Genomic DNA, 21,533 nt, shown 5'->3' on the forward strand with positions numbered 1-21,533 from the left:
CATTGTTTTATTTTAGTAAGTTCTATATTTTTGTGCCGCAGGATATATTATCGGGAGCCTGTTGTTGGGCTTCTTTTTTCACAACTTCTATTTCCGGTTCCTGGTAGACGACTTGGTTCTGTGGAAACATTACGATTGTTGTTTTGATTGGGCTTTGTCGCAATCATGGCTCAAAGAGAAACAGAAGGTGCCGTATCAACGAAATCACACTCTCGGGGAAAGGATAAATCCAAGGGCAAACGTCACACAGGTCAGTTTCAAGATTGATGTATTCAGATGTATGTGTTTGCGATGTGGTGAGAGAGGGTTGACAGTGGTGTGTGTTAAAATTTTGTCGAATTATAATTTTCTTCTTGTGAGTGGGTCATAAAATTTTGTCACTTTCACTAGACATCGCTATGAAGGCCACAGAATGTTATTTTCTCGCTGAATAATAACCATGTATAGTTGTACAGAGCGACTTTAATCAGGAATTTCTGTATATATGTTTATTCCAAAATTTTTGATTCATGTACATTGTATAATGTGAATGCAAAATGTATATGATGTACGTAGTCCTGCTTGCATTGGTCTAGATTACTGACATGACCCTAGGGGACGACTTACTCCGTATGCAAGCAGGACTAATGATGTACATGTACATGTATCTTGGAAGTTGGAAAGGGGAGGTGCTGTAAACAGTGTACTAATATTAGTTCTCATTACTGTTTCCAAGCAAAGAGCAACTAGTAACTATTAAAGTAAGATCGGCCATGGATGTATTAGGGAGATCCATGGATCTATACATTCATGGATCAGCTAACTACGCATTTGTGATAAAACATAGGCATAGGAGCAAATGAATGATCAGCTTGGTGAACTACATGTACATGTCCACATTGATTTCAGAATACAATAATAACAGACATTTCAAGTTTTTAACCAGGAAAAGACCATGGAGGTGTAAACCTCCTTGAAATAGTCTAGTTCCCATACAGTCAGTATTGTTATGATTTATACCTTCACTCACAGTATAGTCAAAGCTGTTGCTCTAGAAGTCCTGAGATGCAATTTAAAATTCATCGACAGCCACCCACACAGTCATTAACATCATGTCTTTGTTAATCAATCACAAAATTCTAACCAATAACATACATTGTACATGTAGTCCCTCTGCTCATAAAGTTAGTGTTTATTGGGGCAGTTACATGTATGTAATCATATGGTACATTTGTCAGCTCAGAATGCTACATGTGATTATACACTGTTTACGTCACTATAACAGTTGGGGGTTCACTGATTGGATGAACAACTTTCTGTGCTGATTGAGGGACTTTGACCAGACTGTGGTTTCATTTCATAACAAGTGTGCATTGTGTAAAGTCCATAACAAGATATTATTTCATAAGTGCTCAAATTTACATCTATACTTTCAAACATCCTAACCCTAACACTACATACATACACGAGATTTTGGTACAATTCGCGACATATAGCACGAGCCGAATGGCATAATAATTGTACCAAATTCGAGTGTATACCCGCCTTCGGCGGGAGTTATTGCTATTATATTATATCAAAATATGTGTCTATTTCTTCTAAATGTGATTCTGTGGTTATTTATATGCCTGAAAAGGCGAATTCGCACGTACAGAAAAAGATCGTCGGTAATAGATCGTCGGGAACTAGCATATTGTGATGAGTGGATACGTTCATGTCGTCTTCCACACACACTGCATGAACACAAACCATATAAATTACTTTATTTACATCATATAATGCATAACGAAAACGCGTTGAAAACTAGCAATAAAGAAAACGGGGCAAGAGGTCAAAGAAAGTAACAATTTTGTTTGGATATTTACATAAGAACAATACAATCTTGTACACTGCTAAAATAGATGTCTCGGCATTGAACCAGTTGAATCGGAGAAAGCTCGAGACAGTAAGTCAGTGACGCGACGTTACACAGTCTACTTTAATTTAATAGTTAACAAATTGAACATTGACCGAACCTGAAACTGTACAGTTTTGAAATAATCCTGACGCACTTGACTGATGGTTAAAAGTTAAATTGGTGTTGCTTGATTCAACGAGAGCAGGACTCTGACGGCTCGTTGCATGGGAGAACTTGTACCTTATCAGCCATGGCCAGTGGTGTTGAAGCCACTGATCGATCGTTGCTTTCGATCGCAAGGTCATCAGTGGAATTATTTGGACTACTGTAACCCAAACTATTGGACAGGATACCTGACATACCTTTACATGTTTACTCTGAAGAAGTGTTAACTTATTGGTATAAGAACGGACACTAGCTTCGTTTTTGTGAGTACTATTCATATGCTAGTTTAGGGGCCCATTTTACCACAGCCAGCCGTGGTAAAATGGGATTTTACCACAGTTATTATCCAATCAGAATGGCGCATAGTAGCATGATATAATATAATTACATGTATACTCCCTCAAGCATAATTTATGAAAAATAGGGAAAAATTATGGTGATTTGGAATGTTTTGATTAATATTTCGAACACCGCAAAACCAGTGATGTAGACACGGGTCGTTGTGATGTGGAACAACCAGGGTATATGTATATAATCCATATTTTCTGTTCAGAAACGATAACTTGGCTTGAATATAGTACATGTATAATACATTTGATCTACTTTTATAGATTTACATGTACATTGTACTATTTGTAGCTTGCATGTTATAATCAGAGAGAGTCATTTAAAGGTGCGCTGGCTGCGACTTGAATGTGTTGTGAAACTTCATTGTTAGATATAATGACTTTATCATAATATTGAACACCCTGAACAGGATATAAAAACCTGTGTGTAAACATATTTGTGTACATTTTTGTAGCTGTAGGCACAGTACATTATATAATGGCGTAATGTATCCAATCAGATTGATTTTTTGGTCCGCATCCTAAAATTAGCACTCCAAATGGCAACTTATTACTACAATGTATACTACTTATAGATAAATTAGACTTCTAATTGACATGTACAATGTATTCAACAATTTTCAGTGAATATATTGTTGGTTTTCTGATCACAAAACAATACCCTAATTATATGTCATGTAAATGTACAGCTAGTGCAGGTGTAATGTTTTTCTTGTTTTATCTATTCCGATAGAAAGTAAAAGTCCAGAAGAGACAGATGGCTTAAAAACTGTTGAAGTACCAGAATGTGCAGTGTGCTTACAGACCTGTGTACAACCAGTGCAATTACCTTGTGATCATATCTTCTGTTTCCTATGTGTCAAAGGAGTAGCCAACCAAAGTAAAAGATGTGCATTATGCCGGACTGAAATCCCAATGGAATTTCTTAATCATCCCAATCTTGTGAACACAGGGGAAGATATTTGTGTACCAGAAGAGCCATCTGGAGGGAAGGAAGATTATCTGTGGTTCTATGAAGGCCGTAATGGTTGGTGGCAGTATGATCAACGCACTATCATAGAGTTGGAAGATGCGTATAAACAAAAGCAAAGATGTGTTGAACTACTTATTGCTGGCTTCCTGTACGTTATAGATTTTGAAAATTTGATACAGATAAGACGCAATGATCCAACAAGACGTAGGCGAATCAAACGAGACTTGGCTACTGTTCCTAAGAAAGGTGTAGCTGGTATCAAATATTTTACACAGTCTGTACAACAGGACGATCGCCAGGGTGATGGTGACGAAGCAGAGAACACCAACAGTACTACTGCAGTTGGTGGGAAGGGTGCTCCTGCCGCCACAGACAGTGACAGTGTTGTAAACACAACAGCACAGCTTGATGCACTAACGTTATCTAGTCCAACCGATGAATTGGATGGTGATGAGGAAGCAGAACCAACAGACGAAGTACAAGTAGTTTCATCATCAGCAGGTCAGTCCAGTGGAGACCATGTCAGACAAACAAGTCACCGTAGATCACCAAACTCGTTAGTTACCATGTCAACACAAGTCATACAAAGTGATGCAGTAATGCCACAGGGTGTCAGATTACGCAGAGGTGTGAGACGACAAGGAAGGACCTTAGACACTACAATGTCTAGACAGGAGTACCTTTCTACGGAGCCAGAAATTGAGTAATTACTGCTGTCTGACTTGTAGTGACAACGTCCATTATGTCATCTATATTTTCCACACGAAAAAAATGGGAATGATATTTCATTATCCCATATCCCATTAGCCCATAAACATGGCTATCTGGTTTAACAGTGTTGTTCATCTGTCAAGTCAGGGTGTCGAGTCAGATTGCCAAGTCTCTAGCCTCAAGTACATGTATCCAGTGTATTTTTTATCCTGACTTACACCCTCCCCCTCAAAAACAAAAACAAACACAACAGTTAAAAGAAAAATCTGTAGAGAATACATTTTATTTTAAAATTCTCAAATATTTACGAAAAAGTTTGCATGAGCCTTACATGTACCAGTGGCTTTTAACTTTATAATGGTAGACTTCATTCAGTATGCAACTCTTCACATACATGTACATTTACATTGTATACATATATATCTAAGAAACATATTGTTCAGAGTAGTGTGTTTGTAAGTTTGTACAAAAAACAACACAATATTTCGCTTATTTTGCTGAGAATGAAACACAAATAAATATGTATTAGCAAAAATGTCTTTTGTACATCAAAAGCTGCACTAGTTCCAACCGGAATGTTTTGTGAAACCATTTTATTCGATATGATGACTTATTTGTAACATCGTACACCCTGAACAGTGCTACATGTATTATACTGAATCACTAGACTGTTGACAGTCATTCGTGACTTTTTTTGCTACGTTTCATCTGAAGCAAAGTCGTCACCTCACTCCGTACCACTGCATACTAATGCGTACTGATAGGAACAGCGAGTGCTGGAGGCACGAGCTCATGTCTCTAGCACTTGCTGTTGCTATCGCAGTACGCGGTTTTAGTATTGCTCCGGATCGGAGCAATGGCGACGTCTTTAGTTTTAGCTAAAACGTAGCAAAAAAGGCACAAACGACTGTTGACAGTCTACTGAATCACCTGTGAGTAAAGTTTAAATGTATTTGTGCACATGTAGCTGTACAGTACATTTGTATACATACATTGTATGATGTCGTAAGATAAATCTGATCAAATTGTTTCTTGGGTGACACCCCTAATATAAAATAAATAAACTCAAATTGATTCTTGGGTGACACCCTAAAATCAACACCCCTAATATGATCACAACTTCAACCTATTGTAGCTAAAATGATGTAGATTTGGTGTTCCACTCATGGGGAAATTACGTTTCTGACACAAAGATGGACATATTTTGACTCTAGACTAACAATAACAGAAACACAACAAACGCAGCAGGAGGCTTTGCCCAATCACATTGAACACTGATAAGCATTGCTATTCTTTCACAGTGCAGTAAAAACAGACTTCTAATGAAAACATTACACATGGATTTGATGATTTTCATGGCTTCAATTATTTATTTTCTAACTGATAATCAACATTTAAAAAACTTGACTACTTCTACATACATCCCCACTGTGCATGACACCTATGTAATTGTTTCTTTTGCATTAGAAGTTGTCTGAGTGTCTGTGTGTAATAAATGTCACGTTGCATGAGTGAAACTGCAAGCCTACATCATTTTAGCTGTAATATACTACTTATGGATAAAATAGACCCCTAATTAACATGTACAATATCTAATTATTGATATATTGAAGTCATTTGCAGTGAGTACACTGTTGGTTGTCTGATGAAAGAAATAACAAACCTCTTGCAGCTAGTGCAGCTTTATATGCATGTAATGTTCCAGACTCACTATTGGGCAAAACATAGACTTTGGGAACTACTATGTAATTATACATCTTAATATGGCATACATGTACATTGCATATATTTTTCCTAGCAAAAATTGGTATTTTGGTTTTACGTGGTACACTAACTTTACAATGTAAGTTCAATTGTTGTGCTTGTTCTCATGAAGGTTGTGTTAAATAATTCATGTTTGTTTTACTTGATGATTAGGAGTAGCTTTTCAGTACAATCCTTGGGTATTATGAAGTAAAAAGTGAAACTTGCTACAAACAGGGAAAGTATACAAATGAATTGAATTTATAATAACACTTGTCAAGGCATGTTGGAAGTACAGAGATGTGTATTAACAGTGATCAAAATTAAGAGTAGTCCCATGTCCACAGACTACCAATTCTTGTTATCGGGCTACCATAGTTTGCAGCTGATAGCCCACTCGGGCTACCACTGATTATGCTATGATTTAAAAGATGGAAGATTTACGGACATGAAAGTATTTTTCTCCCATGCATAGGAACTCTCTCTTCATATATCTATACATGTACATGAAATGACGGGAATTTAAAATTCATTGAGAATGTGTATTCAGAACATGTTTTTGTCCTTTATACGTCTACATGTACATGAAATGCAAATGGAATTTTAAAATTCATTGAAAGTGTGAGTTATTATGTAAAGAGGTCATAAAACTGTTCCTATGAAATAGTGAAATGTACTATAAATACAAAATGTACACATGTTCATACTTCAAACATGCTGTGCCAAATGATACAAAAAATATTAAAAGTTATGTTGAAAACAAACACCTAGAAATTGATATCTCCAATGCTGTCACAAAACCAAAGAAAAATATACTATAATTTGTGAATGTTGCTCAAGCAATTCAACTCTGCTGGCCTGATGTCAGCTTCTGTGGACACTAACTTTTCTACTTGATAACACATGCTTGTGGGTCTTTAGTGCAAACCTGGTGTCAACACCAGACTAATACTTTCACCTCACCAGCATGTCTTGGCAACTGGAAGTGTTACCTACCTAGCCTGGTGTCAATATACATATATTAGGTTGATGCAGGCACCAGTTGGCAACACAGAATGGTAACAAGATGTGTTTATATCAGTCCAGTGTCAGCTCTGATCTCCTGATGTCATTGAAGATATTCTTGAACTGTGCTGCATTTCCAAACTGTCATTAGTAAGATAACATATAGTCTAGATGCTATCTGTGGCTTCAAATCTCTTCTCACATCTATCTTACTGAGGAGCCGAGATGAAATTTCAAACTCAAATGAAGCCACCCACACAGTCATTAACACCATGTCTTTAATAATCAATCACAGAATTCAGCCCAATAATAAATTAATGTTTGTTGGGGCAATTATATAATGTTCAAATATAGTAAATTTGTTATGTCAGGACGCCTCTTATACATCATTTTAATAGTTAGGGGTTTGCTCATAGGCATTAAACAATTTTAGGTTCATGATTTCTCACTGAGCTGGCCAGGTGAAGGATATATCTTGTGATTTAAACCATGGATAGCATCTAGAATACATGATACTGCGTGTAGTGTTGTGTTGAATGTGATTGTATGCGAACAGTACATGTATTTATAGTCTTTACTATGTTCACAGTAATTGCAAACCAAAAACCAATTTTCATTGACAGGCAAAGAAGTATTACTTCAACCAAGCCAGATGCAAAGTAGAAACCAAATCTCTTTTACCCACCTCGATTGATAAAAAAAAACACGGTATCCTTTATGGTATCCTACATTTCAAATTGATGAATATATTCTTTTCTTAATCAGTCTATCAATGCAATGTGATATAATGTGAAATTAGTATTATAAGAGTTCAGATAAATTTTAACACAAGTAAATTGTCTTTTAATTTTGTGATATTGTATGATTATATTTTAACCGTGAATGTGATACAAATTTGTCTATTTAATTATCATTTTTCAGATTATGTTTGTAGTTATTTTAGTGTATTATTAAAGCAGGAATTCTTTCCTCATTGAATTTGATGTCTACATTACTTGATTCAAATAATGAATTTCCCCTCATTTCATTCAATTTGGATAGTAACAGTAATTTGACAATTTTAATTAACAAAATCCAAAATAGATATGAGGGGCATTCCCCTGCTATGCAATACGATTAAAATTCGATGTAGAAATACAGCTAGATAGATTTTCCATTATTACCTTCATATATCTATATTGTATGTTTTAGATTCTGTCATTTATACAGACCGTTAAAGGGCCACTTCAGATTAGGGGTACAAGATAGATGTGGAAAATGGTTCTTGACAGAGGTATAGAAAAAGTTTGTACAGAACAAAAGAAATATTTTCATGAAATCCACCAATAAGATAACACTAATGCAGCGACCTGGCATTGAAACATGGCCCTTTAAATTACCATTATAATTACGAATAAAGAAATTGACAATACACGAAGGAAATCAAGGGGTATAAAGGAAATCTAGTTTTAGTTCTACTTCTGATTGTAATAACTAGATTCATTCAAATCACTCAGAATGGCAAAATAGAATACACAAAGGAATTGACAGAAATCAAGCTTTATTGTTACCCCAGATTTTAACCAGATTGACAGTACACAAACAAGACACAGTTACTGTAGTGTAATTGTTATGGTATCAATACATTATCGTAATCTGTCAATAGAGAGCATTATTTACATGAAAAGTAAGTTGACCACTCATCACTACTTTTGTCATTCTGCAACATTTATGTAAAATTTATGTAAAAAGTAGTTAAATGTAGAGATGCAGCTTGTAGATCAAATGTTCAATATGACAATGTGACTTAGTATTCCAGTGGCTAGATAAATCTGATCTCTAGATCCCTTGATTAAAGCACACTAGAGTTTGCAACATAAACATATTAGAATATTTTTTTTCTAAAAAAGACAATATACTTTTAAAAAAACATACATTAATTGGCATCACCACTACGACATGAGAACAATAAGTTACTCAAATACGTAGCTTATTTAGTCATTATTGCAAACACCAGACTGTATACTTCAAATAGACACGTGCACATAATTTGATACTTGTAAAGACTTTTACCCTCCTTAAAGGAAATGTTGAAAATTCATCACATTATATAGTTCTTCAAGGCTTTTCCCAAGCATATATACATAAATTAAATATACTACATTCTCCTCTCTTACCATAAGATTTGACTTAAGATCTATTTAAACAATAAAAATAAACCATATTTACGACCTTTAATCAAATTTTGCGAACCATCATCGACAATATAATACAATATAATATAATATGTTGTTGTATTCGCAGTCAAGACAATTTCATGTCATAGGACACATTACAGAGGAGCAACTTCAGTTTACAATATTGACAAAGTTCAAGGCCAGAAAACGATTTTGACCAAACCAATGCCCCCCCCCCCCACACACACACACCCAAGAATCGATGTGTACAAGGTACATCATTTCATAGAACAAATACTTGTAGCACAACTATTGAGGGTACACTTTAATTTTCTACTATGATTATGTGGTCTTATTGCTAGGGATTTTGTGCAGACATTTTTGGATGTGTATTCACCTATATATCAATCGATCCCTAATGTTATATCTGCAATGTACAACATTGTTTGACTGTTGGTATGGGCGTGGTGTTGTTGCTAGGCACATTTGTTTAAATGTTTATTCAATTGCCTACCCATCCCTGTTGTTATATTTTCAATAAACTATTTGACTGTTGCTAAGGGCATAGTCATGTTTTCAAGGGCCAATTACATATTAAGTATGGCACACTCACAATTCGCAGACTAACACTTTTGAGAATCATTACCAAATTTCATCCCCAGTAGTTTGAGAGGAAAAGTTCAATACTAAAATCATTTGCATCATCCATAAGACAAACGGACAGCCAGACACTTTGCCTTAAATCAACTTATCCTATAGTTCAGTTTGCGTTAGAACTTTCAGATTGTTTCCAAGCAGCCTCAAGGAGAGATTAATTCAAGTGCCACTGGTATATGCACTTGTTACATTATGCTAAGTACCCCATATAAATTTCAATGATTTAATGAGCTCAATAAAGCAATAGTATTCCTGTACAATCCTTTCTGCCTGGCATTCTTGAGAAAAATCTGATACAAACATGTGTTTAGCCCTAATTAGCATATCACTATAATGTATTTATTACTAAAATTATGTAATGTTTCACTAATGGGACATTAAGTTTTAACACAAAGCTCGACATATTTCAACCCTAGACTAATAATAACAGAGCCACAACACACACAGCAGGATCCTTTGCCCAATCACATTCAACACTGCTATTCTTTCAAAGTGCATTAAAAACAGGTTTCTAATAAAACATTACACAGGCACTTGATGTTTTCAATTGCTTGAATTGTTTATTTTCTAACTGATTATCAACATACCAACTTAACTACTTCTACATCCCGCTTAGTCTATCAGCTAGCCCTCGGATGTTCTTCCGATAAAATACGACACACAGCCGAACAACGCTATCGAGGATGTCGGGCAGGCCCTCACATGCGAACTTCGTTCGCTTATAGTTATAGCATCGAAAGAAAGCCCGAACGTCTAGCAGCAAGACTACATCCCGCTGTACCCGGCACCTATGCCATTGTTTCTTTTACATTACAGGTTGTCTGAGGGTGAGTATTAAATGCCATGTTACATGTACATAAGTGAAAGACCAAGCCTATATCATTTTATCTATAATATCTCTTTATCTGTGTATCTCCATAAATTTCCCTCCGAATTTCAGACACTCCAGCCAAGTACTTTTGGAATTAAAGATTTTTGACTAAAAAGTCACATTTGTATTCCTCATTTGCATATCAACGATGGGATCATGTCAAGAACAATCCTCTATGTACACCCCTATCGACATCTTTACCAAATTTCAGGCGAATCTGCCCATGTGGTTTTTGAAAAATCACATTTTTGTCCCAAAACACAGATCTTTCATGGTGTGATCATTTTTATTTGAACAGTCTACAAACTAGACACCAAAAGCACCACCCTAATCTCTGTAAATTATGGTGTAATGCACTCTAAGAATGAAGATATCAATAGACACTTGACAATATATATTTGTAAGGATTTTCAGAGCCGTAAAAAGATTTTGTCTGATAACTGCCGAGTCTGTATACATCAACACTTTATTTGAAATGATTTACTTTTATTTATACATTTATGTTGTACTTTCAACTTTTGTATATAATGTAATTAATAGTCTTGATTTAAAATATCAAAGTGTAATTTATTTGCAAATTGGCCAAGAGGCCTGGAATCGTAAAATAAACTACCATCCACACCAAGAATTAAAAAACAATCCACCCAGCGGTTTTTAAGTTAAGGTTATGCACACACTACACCCATGTACACACATATACAGACAGACAGACAGACAGACAGACAGACAGACAGACAGTCACCTTACCATGCCTTACCCTACTAAACTACTAAATTTAAGTTGTGCTAAAATATCTCATCAAACTCTTTCCCAACCCATCTGGAACTTGTTTGATTGCTAGAAGTAGAATATTCGTCGATACGATTTCTAGTCTCTCAGGGTCTGACATAACAATAAAGAAGTGAAATCGGCTTTCTCCGTCAATCTCAAATCCACCTAAATTCAAATGTCCATAGGACCTCCGCATTAAGTTATCGAGCATGAAAAGCAAAGGTAGATAGAAAATGTCTTGTCTAAACATTACCCAAATATCAGAGCTAGTCAATGTGTAGACAAAAATAAAATAGCATATTATGACGAAATAGCTGAGAGTTCATGAAAATTTAGTTCAGTGTTCGTATAATATAGTTCAGGCTCAGTCATTCGATTTGAAGTGTGTCCTGGCTGCTTCAGCCATATTATTAGGAGAGTGCTTCTAGCTTTTCTCACTGTGTATCTTTTGCCTTTTCACCAGGAGAGTATGTTGCTGCTTCTTCTTGCTGTGGCTGCGGCTGTGGCTGTGGATTCCCAGGTTTGTCTTTCTGAATTTGTATTGTCTTATCGGCTACTGGCAATGTCTTTGGTGTCCCTTTTTGTGTCTGCACTGCCCTATCACCACTAGAATGTTCCTCCGGTTTGCCTGCTGCTTCTTCCTTCTGTGGCTGTGGCAGTGGCTGTGGATTTCCAGGTTCCTCTTTCTGAATTTGTAATGTCTTATCGGCTACTGGCAATATCTTTGGTTTCCCTTTTTGTGTCTGCACTGCTCTATCACCACTAGAATGTTCCTCCGGTTTGCCTGCTGCTTCTTCCTTCTGTGGCTGTGGCAGTGGCTGTGGCTGTGGATTTCCAGGTTCCTCTTTCTGAATGTGTAATGTCTTATCGGCTACTGGCAATATCTTTGGTTTCCCTTTTTGTGTCTGCACTGCCCTATCACCACTAGAATGTTCCTCCGGTTTGCCTGCTGCTTCTTCCTTCTGTGGCTGTGGCTGTGGCTGTGGATTTCCAGGTTCCTCTTTCTGAACTTGTAATGTCTTATCGGCTACTGGTAATGTCTTTGGTTTCCCTTTTTGTGTCTGTATTGCCTTATCACCACTAGAATGTTCCTCTGGTTTGCCTTTCAGCTTGTCTACCATCATGATCATACCCAAGCAAAGAGTCTAAAATATAAAATTACGCAAATAAAATTAAGTTATAGTGCATATAAACTTGTTCAGGTGTGTATTTAGCAGTATGTCTCTTTGTGGTCTATTTGTTTTATAATGCTGTTCTTACAATGTGCGTACATTTATCTCCCCCTCCGTAATGGGAAGTTGTGTTACGCTTCTATCTATCTATCTATCTATCTATCTATCTATCTATCTATCTATCTATCTATCTATCTATCTATCTATCTATCTATCTATCTATCTATCTGCAATTTGTCTGTCTGTCTGTCTGTCTGTCTGTCTGTCTGTCTGTCTGCACGTGTACATGTGTGTCTGTGTTTGTGGGCATATCTCGTAAACTTCTTCATCGAATCTAAATGAAGCGTCCTAAACATCTGCCATATAGTAGTGACAAGAACTGATTAGATGTTGATAAACATCCAATGGATATTAATTCGTCATTTGCAAAATTAATGTATTTTAATAATTATGTTATATCTTAAGAATGTGTACTTTAATTTCAAATCAATGTTGTACATACATTAATCATAACACATCTATAAAATTTATTGATGTAACTTACATGAATAATTTGTATTATCAATTTAAAATTTCTTAAGAATGCAAATTTCAAATTTCATATAATTTGGTACATATGTCAAGCACAATAGAAAACACCTGCCTTATGAAGGGTGTTGATATAGCTTATATGTGTAATGTATAATTTCTATAATTAATTATTTTCAGTAATTAAAGTATATCGTAAGAACCCACACTTCAAATTCCATATAACTTGGCAACATACATTAACCATAAAAGCACACATAGCCAATAAAGTCTGTTAGCATAGTTTTTTTAGCCTTAATGAGTAATTTGTATAATTAATGTTTTTGGTAATTAGGCAAGTTATCTTAGGAATACAAACTTCAAATGTTATGTAACTTGGTACATCCATCAACCATATCAAATCATACATGTTTGATGTAGTCGTTTATGCAGTTTTAATTGCGATGCGTAATTTGCAATTTTGATAATTAGGCAATATCTTTAGAATGCACGTTTTAAATTTCAGATAATATAGTGCATGTATTTATGGTAAAGCTTAAAGAAGTGCATGTGCCATTTAATGTTTGATGATGTAATTTATATGATAAATAGTTAATATGCATAATTAGTGATTTTTGATAAGTGTTAACTATGCAAGCTTCAAATTTTATAGTTTCGTATAATTAATTCTCCAATTAAGTGGTACATCATGTGTAACTATAGTTCAGAATTTTACATTTCAACAATATGTATAAACCAAAAAAAACCTATTGTTTTGCCCTAACGGGGGGGGGGGGGGGCATTTAGTTTAAATTTGATCCTGTCTGCTTTAGCTAGGCGATGCTTTTGCCGTTTTTAATAATTGTAACATATAATGGTCAGATAACCTAATACATTGTTTTGTTCCCTTCATCGTACGCTGCAATTTAAATAATAACACGTGCGAACGACAGCAATATCACAATTTACTGCCTGCACAAAGGTTAGCACTCCTTACCAAAATTGTTATGATTTCCAACCCGAAGGCGCCGGCATCATCAACATTTTGGTAAACAGTGGCAGCCCAAGGGCAGGCATTAAATTGTGATATTACTCAAGTGCTTGTGTTATCAAAATTATTACACCATATCCACTCATTCATCAAATTATTCACATGTCCACTCATCATTCATTATCCATCGATGGAAAAGCTTCCCATTCATGGTGCATTTCCAAATTGTACTTATAGATAACCATTGGATGTTGACATGGTATTATTTGTATTGAAGCTCGAGTGACAATGCAGCTGATTTGTAATTATATGTATTGAACTTTTGCAAGAAATAAGCTATTGTGCTTCTCACTTTAGTGACTTTGTCGCCTTGAGCGCTCAAAACACTAGAAAGCACCATTGTTATGATGTGAAGAATAGATGCGCATCAATCGAAGGAACTCCATCACCCAAAAGTTCTTAGCCATATAGTCACTGCACACGTGGGCATTGTCGCTGCGATGGCAATAGTATATTAACGATGTTCAAGTGATTTGATTCAGAGCAATGACAGGTTGTGGACTTCATGTGGACGTTTAGGTGTAATACATTGATTGCCATATGACACCACAACTTAAATCCTTAAATGCCAATTATTCGATCCTGGATTCACACATTAGAGTTATCCTCTCAGTTTGCCCATCAATACGTATTGAATAGGATTATTCTTTCATTCAGACCTGTCTTCCCTAAAGATCTACCATACAACATTGTTTTTTAAAACCCAAATAAGTGTTTTTTCTTAAATCGAATTGAGACTTTAAACATGACGATATAACAATATTAACTTTTGATATCAAACAAAGATAAAAATGTATGTCTAGATAGTTAAGAGATTTATAGAGATTGATAGAGGTAAAAACTACACGATATGTAAATGTGTGGGTGTAAATTATCATGTTACTTACATCACTCTTGTCAACCAGCACGTGATCAACATCTATGTCGCCATGGTAACACTCACATTTATGGAGTTCTTCAATCGCTATGGTTAAATCATTTAAAACTCGATCCATTTCGTCTGGACTTACGTCACTCCAATCAGTGAAATCTGCTAGTTTTATTAACGCTTCCACATCGGATAAAGATGTAAGGAGGGAAGTCCAACCCAATCGTGATTTATTTAGCATCTTCAACTGTTCCTGTTTAAATTTATGTGATAAGTCTGGAAATAATAAGTTATAGTTCGTAGGAATTTAGTAAATCGATTTGTTTGTCAACAAATTGCTATATCTCGTCTTGCTAAAATATAGATAACCCCAAACGTGACATATCTCTGTAATGAAAAGTGACTCGTTCAATACGAACTGCCAAAATTTGACACTCAACATGTAACTTAAACATTTGAAACACTAAACACAGTTGATAGTTAGTGAAAGCAAAACTGAAGATTTCGTCCTGTTGACTTGCTCAGCAGTCTGATGTTCTGAATTGGTCACATGACTCATAACTACAATCATGTCACTCAAAAATGGAATCCCAGCTAGATCTCTGAAGGTGGAAAACGACCCCATCCCTGTTGAGAGAAGGTTTAACAGTGAATATCTATGGTAGAGTCTCCTAATAGCACCAATATTTGTGATCTCTGCTGTGACAGGAAATTGAGGTATTAATTTGTATGTGTTGGTTTACGGTATATAGTGAGTTTGATGGAATTATATATTTGCTTGTTATTGTATCCACGGAACGCGATTGTGTCATCATCAGGGTGTTTACATGGTGTGTTAACTCTTGTGTGTGTCATCTTATATACACATCGGGGATGTTCTGCTGTTGCTATGTCCTTGATTTCTAGGTCTCCCATACGATGTAGGCATTTCATGTAATATAAGAGATTGGTGGCCCCCATAGTCGCTCCTTGAATCTGTCTGTAGAATTGCCAATTGTACTCAAAGTAAGAACATTTGAGACAAAGGGTCACACATCTTGGATTCGATTCTTTTGTCACGTGATTCCAATGATGAGTCATGTGACCAACCCAAAACATCAGACTGGTGAACAAGTCGACATGTGTGGATGAAAGCTTCAGCTTTGCTATCATTAAATATCAATTGTTTAGAGTGTTTCAAAACATCAAGTTCCATGTTGATGAAGTAACCTACATAGAAGAGCTTGCATTACCTTCGAAACTATTAGAATGACCATCAATGAACCAGTCACCTGCAAAGGTGAAAATGTTAAATACCTTGTTTGCTCGAATGTTGAGTCAAGGCTCTTATTCCTTTCACAAGAGCTTTCACGTTGATAAATGTGAAGTCGTCAGCAGAGAACGAATAAATTGGTGGGTTGACGATGGAACTCAGTGGTAGTAGAAAGACAGCCACCCATGGATATACGTCGTTTGGTATTTCAATACCAGCCAGGCCAAATAGAGTTATTGCGATAATTGGTAAAGAGGTGAGTAGGTTTGTACCGGTGATACCTAGGACCATAATTACTGTCTTATGGGATATTTTGGATTTACGAGACGTAGTCAAGGTGGAACCAGACGTCAACCTTTTATACAAGATGATAGCATAACACACAGCTATTGAGATACCGTAACATAAGGGAGGAACTGTGAAGAACGCCACAGAAAACTCCCAACCAGGTGGACGGTCATGGCGAAGATGACTTGGCAAACAAACACGGTTTTGCCCGTAAAAAGATTCTCCAAAGTATCTTATTCTGCAAACCGGCACGATAATCGGGACTAGATTGACAACAAATCCCACCGAGACGATAATACCCACTTTCCTTGCACTCACTCGAATTAACCTCATTGGGTTAGAAAGAACAAGGCAACGTATAAACGACATAACAGACACCAGAAATATTGACATATGTTGTGAGAATGAAGCAACAATGCCAATGAATGAACAAAATATACTGTGTCGCCATGTGATATCATGGGTGATATATCTATCCTTATAGTACATGTCAACACTTGCAATGGATAACAAGTAGACACTTATAAGAACATCAGAAACTGACAGCAAAAATATCAATAAAGCATCTCCTGACGTCAGGGTTTTTCTGTTCTTTTTACGCAGTCTCCATATAATACAATATGAATTAAAACCGAATGACAGTAGTCCAATAACCCATGCAAACAGACGTGCTCCAACATCAGGCAGAAGATCTTTGCATGATGAAAAGACATCGGCTTTAGGTAAACATTCTTTAATGGGTCTTGTCTCATTTCTAGCTATGCAGCATAACGCATAGAGATCAGAATATCTGTACAAAGAATATGACATTTTTCTGGTAAGTGACGATATTAGCTATGACTTCAAAATAATGACAATTTAATTTATGTGTCTAAAATATCCCAAATTAGTTTTACTATTCAAATACGAGAGAGAGAGAGAGAGAGAGAGAGAGAGAGAGAGAGACAGAGACAGAGAGAGAGAGAGAGAGAGAGAGAGAGAGAGAGAGAGAGAGAGAGAGAGAGAGAGAGAGAGAGAGAGGGGGGGGGCAGGCAGAGACAGCCAGACAGAAACAGGGGAGACAGGCAGAGAGGCAGAAAGAAAGAAAGAAAGAAAGAAAGAAAGAAACAAGTAGACAGAGACAAACAAACAAACAAATAAACAAACTAACTAACTAACTAACTAACAGAGAAACACTGACTGTCTGTCTGTCTCTCTCTCTCTCTGTCTGTCTCTCTCTCTCTCTCTCTCTCTCTCTCTCACTTACTTGAAAGTCTAATGTACAAGCCAATAGGATCAAAATTAAAATAAAATATTGAAAACAATGACTCACAGTGTCTGTAGACTTGTTAGCTCTTTAAAAAGACCACCTCCAAAAGACGTGATTCTGTTGTTACGTAGGTCTCTGAAATTAATTGAAAGTGCTGTGAGTGCAAATCAATTAAGTATAGCGGGGCGAATTAATCGATTAAATTCATTTTAACTTGTAAAGCAGTATGTGTGGCTAGCTGTCCACCTACCTACAACTCAACCTGTGCAGATAGATAACCAAAAGAGAACTGTACAACGTGACAATACACAAAAGTATTAAACATTGTATGTACAATCTGTTGTCTTTAATACGTCCATCTACTTAAGAGTGTATCTGTTCATGTATCTTTTATATTTTTACCAACCAACCAACCGTACATTTAAATCGTTCATCTAACGAACCAATAAAATATAAGGTCGCTCTGAAAAAAATCCCTACGTCACTTACAGTAATGTGGTATCACCACATGTGTGTGTTGTGGGCAAAAATTATCCTTCATCATTGACATGATGTATTCTCTAAACAATTTATTCAAAGTGTCCTTGTGACTATAATCATTAAAATTTCTTTTATTTTTTATTTACCGACAAACATATGATGATGCTATATGTGAGAGATAAAGATACGAACGGTCGTTTTAGAGTACGAACTGTATAAGTTGATGATTACATCAGTTTTAAGGTTTTAGTTTTAGGGACTGTGTTGCGTAAACCTTTTCCAAACTTTTCAACATTTTTATAATTTAATTCATGGAACTTACAAAATTGTCAACTGTTCTAATCCTGCAAACACACTTTCAGCTAATCCAGACAGATGATTATTCGAAAGGTTACTACAAAATTAAACAAAATGACAGGTAGTTATTTATTGATGCTTTCTTAGTGGAGTTATTATGTCTTGAAATGATAACAAAACGATAAGATCTACTTCCCGTTTGTATATTGGTAATTAAACAGAATTGATAGTTGGTTTTCATGTGAATCGATAAAAACCCACACCAATACAATATGTCATCACATCAAAATTATCATCATCATCATCGTCGTCGTCGTCGTCGTCGTCGCCGCCGCCGCCGTCCTTATCGTCATCGTTATCACAGCCGTCGTCTTTAAATTTGTTGTAGTCGTAGTCCATTTTATATATAATTATACACGTCCCTCTTGCATAATACATAATTTAAACTCAGTAAAGTTAAGCACCGACTTACAGGAATTGCAGTTTCTGCAAACCCGAAAACATTAAATCTCCTAAATAAGATATCGTATTATTAACGAGATGTCTGAAAATATAAATATATATATAAGTGATTCGTGTAAATTAACATTTGAAGTATTCAGTGCAATTCTTTATATATTTGAACAGAGTGATGGTACAGTGTTTTAGAGCTCAAAATGTAAATAATAAATAATGGCCTACTAGTTCTGCACAATTCGAATATTCGAAATTATATTTGCAAACGTGGCCTTAGTAAGCTTGTAAACAAAAAGCTGTCAATCTTTTAACTGTGCTGTGAGAGTGATGTGTTATGGAATGAAATTAAGATGAACCTTAGCTATCCATATTTGAAAGTAAAACAAAGTCTACTTACAAGTTCAGCAGATTTATCAAGCCATGAAACATCCTTGGATACAATCTAGTGATAGCATTGCTGGACATATTTCTATAATCATCAACAAGTAAATGTGTAGATATGAAAGTAGAAAGGAGAAAGCAATATAATGGAAATGTATCTAGTTTATTGGCAACTTTCCTTCTTCAACATGTACACTTGCAAGGGTTGGTGCCAAAAGGGAAAATGACTAAAATTCCATTATAAGAAAAAGGTCAAAAACGTATTTTTAGTATTAGGCCCTGTGTCACTCATAAATGAAATAAACACCATAAATGTAATACTAACCATAAATGTAATAACATTAACCCTCATCCAGCTTTAATTCACGGTTTTTTTTCAGAATAAACGTTCGCTTTTTGTGAGATCAGTAATCATTCAGAAACAACATTAAAATTGTTAAAAGTGAGAAATCACCAAAAGATTCCTTTAGCCCTTTTTGGTACTAACTCTCTTCCACTTACAGATCTCCTATCCAGTTAAACCGACTGAAAGTCCCATTCCAATTATATACACTCGAAAAGTTCATTTCAGTAGATATTCTGTAACAGCAAAGGTGATGATAAATAAATAAATAAATAAATAAATAAATAAATAAATAAATAAATAAATACAATTGTTCCTGTCAGAAATAAAGTTATTAATATATATTTGGTTAGTTTTGCTTACAGCATATTGATAAAACGAAGCTGTTTTTATATTGAATTGTGTACAGTTTAAAGTTAACCGAATATATACCGAATGCCTTTCCAAAGGACAAAAAGCAAGGACCTGATTCCTGATCTTTCATGTATTGCCTATAGATGTATATGGAATTACAACTGAATTGAAGTATGGAAGAATGAATACAGTGTCATCTGTACGTGGAACACTCCAAAAAGGGTTATAAAATACAACTTCTGGGAGATTTACAATATATGGAACATTCCTGTGACATCCTAATGCCCTAACTAGTTGACAGACGTCTGCTAATATATGTTAAGTTATCTCAGATACAATGTGTACTACCTTAGATGCCTGACAAAATTACCAACTATTAACACATTTGAGTCAGAAATGATAATTGCTGACAATGCTGTCTACGCGTGTGTTCTGCGATACTTACAAACGTCTTGTATTTGCAGTCAAATCACCAATTGCTAATACATGTATTCCTTTACATGTCACTTCGTATGATTTGCATACACAGCCAAGTGGGCAAATTGTGTCTGGAATAAATCGTAAAGTTGAAGTACCATGATATTTAAAATCAGATGTTAACTTGCTGAATTCTTCCAACAAGGATAGGGAAGACGACTGTCCTTTACTGTGGGTGCCTCTATACAGTAGCACAATTACAAGGAGGTACTAGCTATTGAAACATGAAGGACTTTGAAAATGAAACGGTATCTCGTAACAGTTTTAAAGTATTCGAACAATGTTTGCATGTAGCTCTGATTATGGAAATTACTCTTTCACATACAAAGGGACACCAATAACAAACAAATAAATACGCACCAAAGCGCGCGCGCACACACACAGACAGGCAGGCAGGCAGGCAGACAGACAGACAGACAGACAGACAGACAGACATACATACATACATACATACATACATACATACATACATACATAGGATAAATATTTTTTAAATAACATTTTGCTATCTACATCAATTGATTGGAAACTACTTACCACAATACAGTTCATCATAACCATTTTGACATTGATTGATTCCATCACACAAGTTTGGAATTCCTACACACTTATTTTCACTTGGACAGTGAACTACTCCAGACGGACAGCGAAACGTATCTGTAATTGACATGTGGAAAACAACTGAATGACATATTTGATATGCAGGCCTACGACATTGTACCTGTGTGTATGCAACGCTCGCTCAGCCAATTACCAACATTTCAAATTATTAGTTAAACAATTCAATAGATATGGACTATATAAAGGAATGCAAAGGAGAAAGATTGATACTATATTTTCTATAAATAGCTTATTAGATCTCACCACATAATGTTTCGTTTTCATCCTCTTTTCTAATACAATCTGCAACACCATCACAAAGTCTATGTAATGGAATACAGTAACTATTAGGACACCTGTACGTTGCTATTGGACAAGTAATGTTATCTGTAATAGATTTGGAAAACAATGACGTTGTAAGCTTGTCATTGCAGACATTGACGATAATAGTAACTAAGCTGGTGATCATGATGGTAATTGAAA

The 21,533-nt window shown here is 35.6% G+C and overlaps 1 protein-coding gene across 1 annotated transcript; it reads left to right on the forward strand.

Annotated features, from left to right (window-relative positions):
* The first annotated feature begins 107 nt into the window (after nucleotides 1-107).
* LOC144445660 (uncharacterized) lies at nucleotides 108-7,704 on the forward strand. Its single transcript, XM_078135291.1, has 2 exons — nucleotides 108-250; nucleotides 3,122-7,704. Exons 1-2 carry the CDS (start codon nucleotides 166-168, stop codon nucleotides 4,066-4,068), a joined length of 1,032 nt encoding a protein of 343 aa, XP_077991417.1. The 5' UTR covers nucleotides 108-165; the 3' UTR covers nucleotides 4,069-7,704.
* The last annotated feature ends 13,829 nt before the right edge of the window (nucleotides 7,705-21,533 follow it).

This window comes from Glandiceps talaboti, chromosome 14 (genome assembly GCF_964340395.1).
Source record: "Glandiceps talaboti chromosome 14, keGlaTala1.1, whole genome shotgun sequence".
NCBI classification, from domain to species: Eukaryota; Metazoa; Hemichordata; class Enteropneusta; family Spengelidae; genus Glandiceps; species Glandiceps talaboti.

Coding starts and splice junctions, on each gene's coding strand:
- LOC144445660 (XM_078135291.1), top strand. CDS start 166: ATGGCTCAAAGAGAAACAGAAGGTGCCGTATCAACGAAATCACACTCT. Junction 251..3,121: donor CAAGGGCAAACGTCACACAG/GTCAGTTTCAAG, acceptor CTATTCCGATAG/AAAGTAAAAGTCCAGAAGAG.